The sequence below is a fragment of the Helobdella robusta genome, assembly GCF_000326865.2.
Source record: "Helobdella robusta unplaced genomic scaffold HELROscaffold_10, whole genome shotgun sequence".
NCBI lineage: Eukaryota > Metazoa > Annelida > Clitellata > Rhynchobdellida > Glossiphoniidae > Helobdella > Helobdella robusta.
In genome coordinates, this window is record NW_008703571.1 from 3321471 (window position 1) to 3335944 (window position 14474).

General features: G+C 32.5%; 2 protein-coding genes across 2 annotated transcripts; one reads left to right on the forward strand and one right to left on the reverse strand.

The window, feature by feature from the left end:
- Positions 1–4222: 4222 nt before the first annotated feature.
- On the reverse strand, positions 4223–4974 carry HELRODRAFT_166799 (hypothetical protein; the record flags this gene model as incomplete). The annotated part of the gene is made up of 2 exons (XM_009012002.1): positions 4223–4532; positions 4898–4974. The coding sequence occupies 2 exons, from the start codon at positions 4972–4974 to the stop codon at positions 4223–4225; spliced, it is 387 nt and encodes a 128-aa protein (XP_009010250.1).
- Positions 4975–5360: 386 nt separating this feature from the next.
- Positions 5361–8476, forward strand: HELRODRAFT_166800 (hypothetical protein; the record flags this gene model as incomplete). Its single annotated transcript, XM_009012003.1, has 8 exons — positions 5361–5396; positions 5602–5728; positions 5939–6155; positions 6335–6522; positions 6652–6758; positions 7029–7165; positions 8135–8180; positions 8396–8476. The coding sequence occupies 8 exons, from the start codon at positions 5361–5363 to the stop codon at positions 8474–8476; spliced, it is 939 nt and encodes a 312-aa protein (XP_009010251.1).
- Between the last annotated feature and the right edge of the window lie 5998 nt (positions 8477–14474).

Genomic DNA, 14474 nt, shown 5'->3' on the forward strand with positions numbered 1-14474 from the left:
TATATTCACGCCGCCAGTGGATATTCCAGGTAGATCGTCTATCTTTCTTATGATGATTTCATTATAGTGATTGTACGAGTCTGGAGAAAATGCAAAGCCTTGCCTAACACCTTTTTTATTTCGATAAAACCAACCAACTTCCATCGCTCCTTTTTTCTCTAAGATTACTTTACCGGAATTAGCTTTTATGCAACCAGAAACGGTACAAGCCCTTTATCCAGTGGTCTCTTTAATGTTTTCATATATTGCTTATTTTTACTGTTTTTGATATTTTCAATGATTTCGCACATGTCATTTAACCATTTTTTTACCTCTAAGCCCAATTTTTTGATTATTTTGTCTAACTATCATGATTGCTGCCTTTCACTTTTCTTAGTTCATTCATCAGAGATACGATGTCATCTGTTATCAATTTTTGGCCTCTTCTTTGCTCTTTCATAGATATAACTTCTTTTGCTAATTATGTGAGGGCATCTCTAAATATTTTATATTTAGATTTATTTACTTCTTCCATCAATAAATGAAACGATTCCATACTTCAACATTATTTTTGATCATGATCTCATCATTTTGTGACAGATTGACAAATTTCAAACGTCTTTGGGCCACTTCACTTTACTTTATTTTGATTTTACAAACAACTGGGTTACTGCATAGTCAATTTCAGAGTAACTTTTGCATTGTAAAACATAATCCTATTGCTTTAAACTAATGGCCGATTGAACACACCAAAAGTTGAAACTACAGACAGATTGTTATATAACCTTGTATCGTGTGTATGCGGCTGTAACCGAACATAGCCTCTAACAATATCGACCTGAAAAATTTATTATTACAAAAAACATTCCAATGATCGAATGAACCACCGAAAGTATTATTTTCAATTATCGGGAAAAATGTCATTGGGTGAATATTTCAATGATGGGACAAATCATTCAAAATATTTTTTTTATTTTCGGGCGAGAAAGTAATTGGGTAAATCTTCCACTTTAACTTTGAAGATATAACTTTCAACGTTTTTCTTCATTAACTGTTACTTAAAGCAAAATAGTTTATATTTTTTAAAAAATAGGCCCTGCTGAACAAAAAATTGTTACATCGAGCATTCATTGAACAATTTTAAAGACAAAGACATTTTTTTTCCAATCATTTATTTAGTAAAAAGAAAATCACCAGGAGATCTAAAAGAAAAATAACTTGTGCAGACCACCTTAATTAAAATGTAACTGAATGAATGTCATAACAAAAACAAATGAAAAATTTCAAATGATTAATTCAAATTGAAAAATTAAAATTTTCAACGTTTCTGCAATTGTCTAAAACATTTATATAATAGTAAAAAATCAAAGTAATATCACGAGTATAAAATAATAATAACTAATTAAGTTTACAGAACACTTTCGAGAATTTTTTTCTTGGCTGTCTTTTTAAATGAGGCAATGGAAGAGAACTGTGAATTATGGAAACCAAATTCATTCCACATTTTAACACCTCGTATGAACCAGAATTTATCATTTAATCCTGTCCTAATTTAAGCAAATTTTCAGTAAGCGTTTTTGTGCTATTTGTAATTTATTATTTAAATATTTACAGCTGTAGCCCCAGAACAGATTACCATATATGAGGTACGGATAAAAAAAATGAATAATAAAGAATAATCATTGAAGTTTGGTCAAGTTTATTACGTGCTCAATAAATCACGCCAATGACTCTGTGTAACTTACTGATAACCAAGTTGACGTGTTCATCCCATTTCAAATCACTTTGGATGATAATTCCAAGGAATCTGACAGACGACACTCTTGGAAGAACGTTTTCGCCAAGATATATTTTTATATTGTTAAAAATAACGTCATTTGTTTTTATCTTAGGACCAAACACTATGAAGCAAGATTTTTTTATATTCAATGTTAATTTATTGAATTCAAACCATTCCATGAATTTATTTAGTTCATGATTCATATTTGAAAATAGGTCAATTTGGATTATCTCCAGATAAAAGTATGTTAGTATCATCTGCGTATAATATGGTTTTGCATATGTTGGATACTAAAAATATATCATTGACAAATATTATAAATAGAAGCGGTCCTAGAATCGAGCCTTGTGGAACTCCAGTTTGAATAATACCAGGATGGGAGTTGAAATCATCTATAGAGGTATATTGCGTTCTTGACATTAAATAAGATTCAAACCAGTTGAAAATAGGACCTCGAATGCCATAGATCTTTAATTTTGACAACATTAGTGGATGATCAATGACATCAAATGCTTTTTTGAGGTCTATGAAGATACCTAAAGTAAAATTTTTGAGTTCGAAATTATTGAGGAGCGAAATGTGTAGTTCTGCAATTGCATCTTCAGTTGATGATTTAGGAATGAAACCGTATTGTTGTTTATGAATTAAATTGAATTTTATCAAAAAACTCCTAACCTGTTAAACATTAGTTTTTCAAAGATTTTAGAAAATATAGGGAGTATAGATATTGGTCGATAATTTTCAAATAGTTTCGGATCACCACTTTTGAAGTTTGGCAGAACCTTAGCAATCTTCATGCTACTGGGAAATTTTTCCACTTTGATTTATTAAATAATATTGCTAAAGGTCTAGCTATATTGCTAAAAGTCCGTTTTATTAAGTTGGATGACAAGAAGTTGCAATCGAGAGTGTTGCTGGTTTTAAGTTTCTTAACAATTAATATTATTTCATCAGGTGTTGCGTCTTCAATGTACATAGAGGAAACACATGATTCAATTTTTTCAAAAATAGCTTCGTTTGCAAAGTTTTTTCTGTTTTCATTCAAGTTTTTACCTTGTTCAATAAAAAATCTGTTAATGCCATTAACAATATCCATTTTACCATTCTTGTTTGAAACTGCTTGAAATAAATTAAATTTATTTTTACTAGTTCCTATAATCTCATTGATGATCTTCCATTTAGTTCTAGCACAGTTGCAGTGTTTAAATTTTTTAGCGTAAAAATTTTTTATTGTACACCTTTTTAATTTAATAAAATCATTTTTTGATTTAGTATATATTATTTTGTTATCTGTTGTTGGGTTTTGAAGGTAATTGATATATAATTTGTTTTTATTCTTATAAAGTTTATAGAGATTAATATCCATCCAGGGCTTTCTGAAACGATTTTTCTTGTTTAGAAGAGGGCATGTATGGTCTATGATGTCCATATACTTCATTAAGAAGATGTCGTATTCTGTATCTAAATCAAGGTCATGTTGTGTATCTGGCCATTGAAATTTTGCCAGTTTATCATTTGCTTGAGCTATGTTATCCGAGTTGATTATTCTAGTTTTTATGCTGTTGCGTTTGGAAGTATTAGGTAAGTTATCTGGAAGGCACAGAAAAATTAGAAGGTGATCAGAGATATCTTCCAGTAGTATACCTTTAGTGAAAACATTACATTAGTGAAGATGTTGTCAATAATAGATGAAGTTGAATCAGTAATTCTGGTAGGTTGATTTATAATAGGATGTAAATCAAATCCTGCAAAAAGATCTAAAAACGTTCGTATGTTGCTGTTGGTGTTGTCTAAGTTTATGTTGAAATCGCAAACAATGAAAACATCAAAATTAGAAGCCATAGGAAAAAAATTGTTTAGAAATTCATTAATTTCATTTAAAAAATCTTCCAGTTTACCTCCTGTATAGTAACATGTTCTGGTGTTGCAGATTATTTTGACTTCACTCCATTCAAAGACATTAAAATCATGGCTGACATTATCTAAAACTTCATAGATTATTTTATTTTTTACTAGAAATCCTGTTCCGCCACCTTTTCTGTAGGATCTATTGTTGAAAAAAAAATTGTGATCAGGAAAAGTAACTTTCAAAAAGTTATAATTTTCGTTATCGCTTAACCAAGTTTCGCTCAGGCATACTATATGATTTATTAATTGGAAGTTATTTACAAGCTGAGATATTTCAAAAGTGTGTGCAATCAAGCTTCTGCAATTAATATGAATGAGGAGAAAATTGTATGAGCCATTACGTTTACATTGCAACAATGATTCAAGCTGATCGACAGTGAAATATTCGGAAGTTAGACTGAATAAATTACAATCATTATTTAAATCAACGTCATAGTTCGAAATCAAGTTTAACGAGCAGTTATTTCTGTCAAATGAAAAATTATGAGAAAATAACGTATTACTTTCTTCAAATATCTCATCATTATTCTGTTTATTTTCAAGAAAATCAGCTAGTCAAATATCTGATTTGCTGACGCCGCTGTTTTCTTCGGTGTTGTTAACATCTTTCATTGCAGATGCATTTGTCGTGGCATTGGGCAGAGTGTTCGAAGAGTTGGTGTTATCTTTATTGAAGATCCATTCACGAACGACAACTGAGGCAGGCCAGTTTGATGCAGTCATCACCTTGCCATACTCCTCGGCCGGGACACACAATCTGAATGAGGAGTATTTTATGTCATCATCATTTTCCACAAGTTTAGAGGCCAGATTACAGGAAATCAAATTGATTCCCCTGTTTTCACAGTGTTTTTCGATTATGAAACTGTCAAGTAGTTTGACATTCCCAATGTCGAAAATTTTTTTTTAATAATGGATTTAGATGCCGTGAAGAGGGGGCTAGTTGTGAGTGATCCCAAAATCTTTGAGGGTTTGTGAGATTTATTTTTATTGATATTTCCTTCAGCTTTTTTAGCAATTTGACTTTTTTCTTACTGCGCTGAACGAGTGTCATACGATCGTCAGAAACATTATCGCCAGAATGTAATTCACAACCAGGTTTTTTTGTTTTTGACACTAAAATATTTGACCATGAAGTATCGACTATTTCATTTTTAATACGATTAACATTTGTATCGTAAACATTACACGTAGCAAGATTTGTGCGAGAGTTTGTATCATGTGCGATACTTGAAACAGTATTTAACTGTTAATTTGTTTGCCAGCGATTTATTTGTGTCCAGTATTTCATTCAGCACGGCGGCCATTTTGCCGTTTTTCTCATTTATTGCCTGCAACATATTATTCGACATCAAATCAGGTATTTTTTTAATATTTAAAATCACAAATGTTGGCAAATGTTGACAAAGATCATTTGTCGACATATATTTTATCAAATCAACAATATCAAGCATTATATCAAACTTGGTATTGCCACGCTGTTTGGTTGAAGCTTTTTCTTTTCTTTCTTTTTTTATATTATCCAATTCAGAATTTATTGTTTTTTAGCATCAAATAATTCTTCATGACTATAAAAATTTGAAACATTATTTTGAAACTTTTTATCGTCTAATTTATTCATGTTGTCCAGAAAATACCATAGAACCTCTGATACAAATAATTTTTTAGAAGCCATAATTTTAAAAACATATACATGTACATGTACAATGTGTACAACATCCTAGCAAATGTTAGAAACAAGAAGCTAACATTAATACATAATAATTAAAATTGAATTAAAAAATAATTTTTTTTTTATAATCACAGAAAAGTGCACACACATATCCCACATCATAAGTCCATGTTAGTAAGGCCGGATTAACCGATTGGCAAGCAGGGCGTGAAAGCTCTTTCGCCTTGCCCGTGTTTTCCGACTCAAAAATAAACAACTGAAGAGGCGAGTCCCGACCCAAGCGAGATTGCCTAGGCTGGCGGTGGCGTTTGTTGGTGCCCAAGGAAGGGGCGGTTTCCACTGCGCCGCAAAAGTTCACAATTGGCGTCCAAAGTGGGGCCTCTTCAAAAGTTTTAAGTGACAGGTGCAGCGAAAGTCAAAGCGGTGTTGCTTCTCAAATTTTAGGTGACGGGTACATTGCCGGTCGAATTAAATTTTTCTTCCAAATTTTTAGGTGACGAATATATCACAGGTCAAAGTAAAATTGTTTTTCCCAAATTTTTAGGTGACCAAAGTGAAATTCAATTTTTAATTCACAATTCTAATTTACAAATTTTTAGGTGACAGGTACGATAGGAGCCGTAACGAAACTTTCCTAAATTTTTTAGTTGACAGGGCTGGTTCTACGGAAAATATTTTAGAATCTAGGTATCGAGTAGGCCAACAGTTGTACCGGAGGCAATTGTTTGTAAAACTTTTCCAGGTTTTTTGGGTGAAGGGTTTAATCATGAGCAGAGTTTTAAGTCAGCGGAATCCGTGCCAGAACAAGTTTCACAGGTTTATAAGTCTACGCCAGCCCAAAGGCCGTCGATTATTCGAGAATGTGATAATATTTTAAATTACAGGAATAGATGCAGAATGGTTTAAAAGGATAAAGCAGTTGAACACAACCTTTCGTCCAGCGACCATGAGGAGCCACTTCATCGTCAGCGGTGTGTAAATACCGAACATCACAGGTTGGTCCGACATCATGAGCTGTTGAAACCAGGCAGGTTTGATGGCGCCGGGTGTCTCAAAATTTTTCTTAGAAGGATCGAGATATGTACTAGATATAACCAATGGAGTTTAAACGACATGGAAGCGTATTTATCTTGTTCGTTAACCGATGAAGCTGCAGAATTTCTTAGGAACATAGCAGGACTAGGTTATCGAAAATTGGTAAAAAAGCTAGAAAACCGTTATGGAACTAGTAGTCACGATAAGTTGTATAGATATGAGTAGCACACTCTTCAACGCAAACTGGGTGATTCGCTTCGTGGATTATCACAAACAGTAAAAAATTTAACGTCGTTGGCTTACCCGAGCGAACAGTCAAAGTTGGCGATACATTTGACAAAAGATTTTTTATCAGCTCTCAGTGACACCAATTTAGAACTAAAAGTTAGAAAGAGAACCTAGAGATATTGATAATTAGTTAAGAATTGCACAGCGCCTTGAAGTTTCCAAAAATTTAGTAAATTCATCTTACAGGTTTATCCCAGAGGTTAGGGATATGCAAGATACAACAGAAGACAGGATGAAAGCAGTGAAGCGGCAAATGAACTTGCTTTGACAATCGCTTGACGTCTTTGGAGACCATAGGGTACAGCCAACTGTTACTCAGGTCAGGGTGAGAAAGTTTGTTTTGGTTGTGGAAAACCAGGCATTTAGCTTCCAAATGCTCTCAGTAAAGAATGCCAAACAAGTTTCAGTCAGGCAATCAAAAGGGCCAGAATAACTGTTACAGGTGCGGAAAATCAGGCTATTTCAAAAAAAGAATGTCCAGAGAAAGAAAAATTGAATAAACGGTCTGAACGCATAAATAAAGCGAATAAAAATGACGACCGATCTCTGTATATAGCAAAAAGCAAAAAGACTAAAATTAGGTACATCCAATTACTTTAATGGAATATTCACTCTTTTCAAATTTGTTTTAAACCAAAAAATAAACAATAACTTAGTACAAACATTTAATAAGAAACACAATCACAGATTTAACAGAATTTTCATTTTCATTGAATTTTTTTAACTTTCGACTTCTATTTCGAGGAAGCTTCAGTCGCTGGCCAGGGCGCTTTTTCATGTGACAATATCATTACTGTTATTATGACATAGAACCAATATAGCAATTTTTGTAAAATCACAAGTTTTGTTGATCCAGCTTTCATAAATAACAAGTCAATTTTATTGTAATCAACAATTAAAAATTTAAAAATGAAAGAATTGAAAGTTACTCTAACTAACTTTGATAGAATAATAAAGATTAACAAAATTGGCTGAAAAAATGTTGGATCTAATTTGAATCGTTCAGTTTAATTAAACAATTTACCTAATATCCATTCAAAAGGTTGTGAGGATAAATTTTTGGAAAATATTCAGATATTAGATAAATATTTGTAATATTTAGATATTAGATAAATATTTATAACTAAATTGCTAAACCTTCCTCAAAATAATCAATTATAACTTAGAAAGAAAACTGTTTGTAGAGATGAATGTGAAAAAAAAAGCTGAAAATTCATTTGAAATAGATATTTTTAATACAATATTTCACTGTTATATTTCTTAATATAGAGTTCTTTATTACAGGTAAACAAGTAGCATTGGCAAAAGACATTTCATCATTTGCTATATTCATCTAAAACTTTTAGCCAATCAATCAATTAATCAATCAATCAGTCAATCAATTAATAAATCAATTAATCAATCAACCAATTAGTTTATAAGCGCAATTTTTGCGATGTTCAACAGCGCTCTTCAATGAATTTTGCAAACAGATGGGTCTTGAGATCCGCTCTGAACTTCGCAAGTGATGAAGAAGCAGTTAGAAAAGGAGGTAGAAAGTTCCAGAGAAAAGAAAAGGGCTAGAAAAATCTAATGCAGATTTAGCAAAAGAGTTAAGAAGTAAGAACAAAAAGACGATCGCAAACCGAGGCGTTTAGGCTCAATTAATATATCTGATAAGTAGTTAGAAAATAATTTAGATTGAGACTTATACATAAATGTGCAAATTTGTAAAATTATTCTATATTTTATAGGTGGCCAGTGCAAGAGAACAAGATATGAAGATATATGAGAAAAGAAAAAGGCACGAACAACTAGAAGAGCAGCAGAGTTAAAAGCTTTACTTAAAGAATAGAGTGTAGAATCAGGAAGGCCATAGTAGGGCGAGTTACAATAATCAATCCTAGATAAGACTAACGAAGTAACAAGAAAGAAAAGAGTATGATCGTCAAGAAAAGGCAAAAGTTTTTTATTCCACGTAGATGAAAGTAAGAGCTTCTAGCAACACTATTAATCTGAGAAGAAAAGATGTACTAGAATCAAAGATAAAGCCTAGACTACGAAACTTGTGAGAAACATCAAGAGTTTTAGAATCAGATAAAATAATAGGAGGAATAGTAATATAGTGTTTAGATTTATTAAAACAAATTAATTCAAATTTAGAAAATTAAGTTTAAGACAAGCGATATTTGAAGAAAGACATAGAGATAGATTATAAATTAAGTTTAAGACAAGCGATAATTGAAAAAAGACATAGAGATAGATTATGAAGAACAATATTGAAATTAGATGGAAGAAAAGAAGTATAAATAAAGAACCATCAGCATATAGTTGACTAGTGAAAGAAAAATTATTAATAATAGTTCAGAAGTATAGAGTATAAATAGAAGAGGACCAAGAATAGAACCCTGAGGTAACCCAAAAGTAAGAGTAGATAAGTTTGAAGTAGAATTATTGAAAACAGAAGAAAAACAATTTGGGATATAAAAAGAAAACCAAGATAGACAAGAATCAGTAATATTAAATTAAAAAACTACTTTTATTAACGCCAAATAGCGTTAGGGATTGCAGCTCTGTTCAGACATTTATATTATCATTGAAAGCTTGTTATTTTAGCGAAGCTTTTGAATTATTTGGTTTGTGAAATTTTATCAAGGGTGCCTCAGTCGCTTGCATTGGCGCTCGATGAATGACATTATTGAAATATTTGTAACATAGGCAACAGTAAGTTAGAATTTAAAATTTTACTGATAATTTATTGATTGATGTGCAAACATTATTGGCGAAATGACCAGATTGACAATAGATAAGAAGTTACTTACAAGCCCGCCCAACGATGATAAAATTGATAATAATAAATAAAATTTACCATTTATAAAAGATATATAAGGTAGTTATGACTATTAAAACATGAAAAAAAAATAAAAAAAACAAAAAAAATAAAATAAAAGCCAACTAAACAAAAAGATTAGATCGTACAAATTTAACACATTGTAACACGCATAATTAGTGTCCCATTATTTTATACACATAACTGGTTGCAGCTACGGAAGCTACGGACAGTTGGTGCCTCATGTATCAAAAACGACAAAAATGAGATGATTCTTGAACAAGATGAGATCAAGCTACAGTGAAAAGAATATTTCAACCGTCTGTTAAATGAAACAAATCCCATCAATGTCAACTTTGACGCTCCACCCATCGAAGGTCTGATTCCAGACATTAATGTAGAGGAGCTTACAGAAGCTCTGAAAGCTATGAAGAATGGAAAGGCAGCAGGGCCCTCTGGACTCACAAATGACATTATCAAAGCATCTGGTACTGCAGGTATCCAAACGTTACTACAACTTTGCCGTGAAATCTGGAGAAATTGTTCAATGCCGACTGAATGGAACTATAGCATGACAGTCCCGCTATACAAAGGCAAAGGTGATCCATTGAACTGTTCATCGGAGTATACGTCTGTTAGAACAATTCCTGAAATTTGTCGAAAAAATCATTGAGAGAAGATTAACGTCGTTCATCACAATCGGAAATTATCAATTTGGTTTCGTAGCGGGGAAATCAACAATTGATGCAATTCACATCCTTCGGCAACTGCAAGAAAAGTACCTCGCAAAGCATCAACAACTATCACAAACTTTTGTAGACCTTGAAAAAGCATTTGATCGAGTTTCCGTGAAGCAATCAGGTGGAGTCTTCGTCAACAACTCATTCTAGAATATCTTGTTCGACTTGTGATGGAAATGTATACGGTTACTAAGACTCTCGTCAGCACAACGGTTGGAAACACAGATGCATTTGACATCGGCGTTGGAGTTTACCAAGGCTCGATTCTCAGTCCACTGTTATTTGTAACTGCGATGGAAGAAATCACAAAAACCGATACGCACTGGTGACATTTGGAATCTAATATATGCTGATGATATCGTTTTAACAGCCACGTCTGAGCAGAATGCAGTATAGATGTTTGAAGATTGAAACACCAGACTCGCCGATCATGAATTCAAAGTCAACATCAGCAAAACCAAAGCAATGAACACTGGTGGACCCATCCAATCCACAGCTACTAGACGATGGCCGTGTTCAGTTTGTAAAGCTGGTATAGTTAACAATTCAATCAAGTGTCAGCAGTATAACCAGTGGTGTCACAAACGTTGTTCAAAATTAATTGGTACTTTATCTAATGTGTCCGATTTTGTTTGTCCTGTTTGTATCAATCTACAACAACAAATTCAAAATAGCACTGTTTTTGAAGCCATTAAGGTAGAGAAAGTTACATCGTTTCAATATCTAGGGGATGTTCTAGATAGTACTGGAACTGCTGAAGCTGCCGTTCTAGCACGCATACGTGCAGCCTGGAATAAATAGCATCTCTTTGCCTCTATATTGTTGCGACGTGACATCCCACTACCACTACGATCAAGACTTTATAAATCTGTGATACCTCCGGTGTTGTTATATGCTGCAGAAACATGGCCAATGACAACCAAACTGGAACAACAACTTTAACGAAACGACATGAAAATGCTCTGATGGGTGCAACGAATAAGTCTGAAGGACCCCATCTAATTTACCGAAATCCTGCGCCGTGCTGGTTTAGATGATATAAAGAACGAATGCCGGTCACACTGTCTGCGGTGGTTTGTTCATGTCAAAAAAAAAGTGGAAACAGTGCCATAACTTCTCTTACAGATGTTGAAGTACCTGGCACACGTCCCATAGGCCATCCAAAGTAGTTCTGGTCGCAAACAATCGAGCAGGACATGAAAGTTCTAAATTTAATCAAAATGGATACAACTGATCGTCTAATTTGGCGCAAAAAGTTGATGGCAAAGAAAACAACGTCCTACCTTGGAAAACTGGGTCTCTGGACAAAATAGTAGATAGCAAAAAAGCTTTTACTCTCGACAAAAACTTAACGATCGCATAGCTTCCGAAACCGTCACAGGCAGGGTGCCAAAGATTCTCAATGCATTTACCACATTTGGAAAAATATTTGTTGGGTCTTAGTTTGCTAAAGTGCTAAGGAGTGTTATTGGTTTCAAATTCATTGAAAAATTTTCTTTCTGAACTTTTTTTTAAATCAATTATTTCCAAAAACAATTTCTCTCCGTCAACATCGTTATTGTTCTTTTTGGACAATGTTTTCACATGTAGCTTGAGCTCCTCTTCGGTCACAGTTGAATATTTTCTAAGAAACTGAAAATCTTATTTAAGCTGTTAGCTGGTTTGTACCTTTGTATTAGGTGTCCAATGATAATGTGCAATTTAAAAAATGACCAAAAAATGGAGAAAAATGTGAATGAAAAGCATGCCTGCCTTACTAACCATACAAAACACAGCGGATGCATTCATTTGCACTTGTACATTACACTACAATAACACGTTCAGGCAAAATTAGTTTCTCACTGAAGTGAAATTTTGCTTCTGAATATTTTTTAAGAAAATTTGAAAGCTCGGGCCTCTTGAAGGCCCGGCTCCAAATTTCATACTTGGCTGACATAGCCTCTCGGCGACCCCGCTTACAACTTGAGGCATTTGTTCGCGATGGGAAATATAGGAGTTGAATCAAATAAAAACCATAGTATTTTGCATTGCGAATTTTTTGCAACAGAGAATTTCGAACAGAGTTAGCCATTAAATGAATAAATTCATTTTGTATTTGTGGAGACAGATATAAAATATTTTTGTTGTCATCTAAATGTTGCTTCAATAATGTTTAACTATATTTTATATACTTCAAATTTTGCCAATTGTTATAATTTAAGCTTATTATTTTTTAAAGTAAAGTCGGAAAACTTGAAAACGTGCCTTCTTTGTGTTAAAATACTCAAATTGGTGATCGAAAATCATAGAAAAATTAATATAGCGAGTTTTGAAAAAATTTGCATTTAAACAAAAGCATATATTCATTTAGGCGCCCTAATACCAAAGACCACCAAATTATATTTATTTCCAGATCAAATATTTCCAGACTGATATATTTTGGCTAAATCAATAATTTTTATCAAATTTTTTTATATCTTATCTAATTTTGCTTAAATGTTTTTTATAATCTTTGATTAGATGTTATTTTTTATAGAAAAACTTCAAAATGCTCCCAATTCGAAATAGTCCCCTCGCTACGCCACTGAGTGAAACAAGTTAACAGCTTCAATTATTTCGGAAGTCTGATTACCTCAGGTTGTAAATGTGACATGGATATCTAACGAAGGATGATAGGGCGAAAGATGCATATTCTAAAATGAAAAACATTCTCACCATTCGTAAAATCAAAATATCAACAAAATTAAAACTGTAGGGGTATTACATTTTTCCTGTGCTATGAGTTTATAAAAATTTCTAAAGAAATTGAAAAAAGATTAACTCTGCTGAGATGTGGTTTTTGAGAAAAATTATGAAAATTGGTCGGGACCTCTCATACTTCGAATGAGGATGTATTAAAATAGTCCGGTTATCAATAGACGAAATTAATACAGATAATCCAGCAGAGGCAGTTAAAGTTTTTAAGTCACATCATGGGGAAGGAAAGAAGGGAAAATCTACTGGAAAGATTGCAGGGAAAAAAGATCGCGGTCAACAACGAATAACATTCGTGAAGTCCTTTTGTCACTTTTTGAATATCACCACATTTCAACTACTATAAAATGATAAAGATTAGGTTTTGTGTAGGTCGATGGTCGCCAATATCCTGAAAGGTACCTTAGTACAAGAATGAAAAAATAACTATGCTTTTCTTATATTATGTTTTTTTTGTATACATTGTTCAATGTACATAAATAGAATAAAATGAAAATATAGAATATAAAATATAGAAAGATAGTATTTATAGGGCGATGCTTGAGGTTAAGCCTTAAATATCTATGCTTCTGCCTGGGCATGCGCGCTTTATTTGTTTATGTTTCGTGTACTTGTTAGATGTTGTATTAGTTTAATTTAATGTTTAGCTTAGTTTTAGTCGGTTGGATGATCGCCATTGTTACATCGATAGAGTTTTGAGACACCCAGTCGATCTTTTTTATTTTCAAGTTGTGATTTAGTGTCTCTTGTATACTTGTTCCTCATTTTCACAGGTTAAACGTTAAAAACATAAAAAAAAACTTTCACATTTTTTTGCAGACACATAAAAAATAACAGATAAAATTTAATTTAATTAAAATAAATTTAAAATTTTTAACACTCCTCTACGCACGCACAAAGTATATTGAATTATTATGTTTTTTTGTTTTCTGTGTATATAATTAGTAATAAGATATCATGGCTACCGAGAACTTAATATATATTATATATATGCCATGTCTTTTTACTGTTACACGTACCATATAATTTATATTTATAAAAAGTTGGTAAAATCAGAGATTCGTACTCAAATGGTATCACCCTTGTTTACAAATAACAATGTACTTTTAATAAATTGACTCCGCCCATTTTGAATTATCTAGCGCTTAATTATTTATTTATATCAAATTGGAAATAATTTAATTTTAATACAAGTTAATTTTTAGTTAATGAATGTTTGTGAACATTGAACATATTTACATATATATATATATATAAATATACATGAAAGAAAGAATAACGATTAGTCTATAGTGTTGTTACGTTGGTGTGTCTGTCTGTCTTTGTTTGTGTATAACGTATATGTGTGTAAGGTTGGTGTGCGTGTATGAGTTGGGTTAGGGGTAGGGTTAAGTTGGGTTGTCGTGAAAACATAATATTGAAAACAAATTCAAATAGGAAAAATGATAAAATAAAATTGTTCAATCTATCTGTCTCGTGTTGTTATGATGATGGTGATGTCGCATCGAAGGCAGATGATGTTGCCCAACG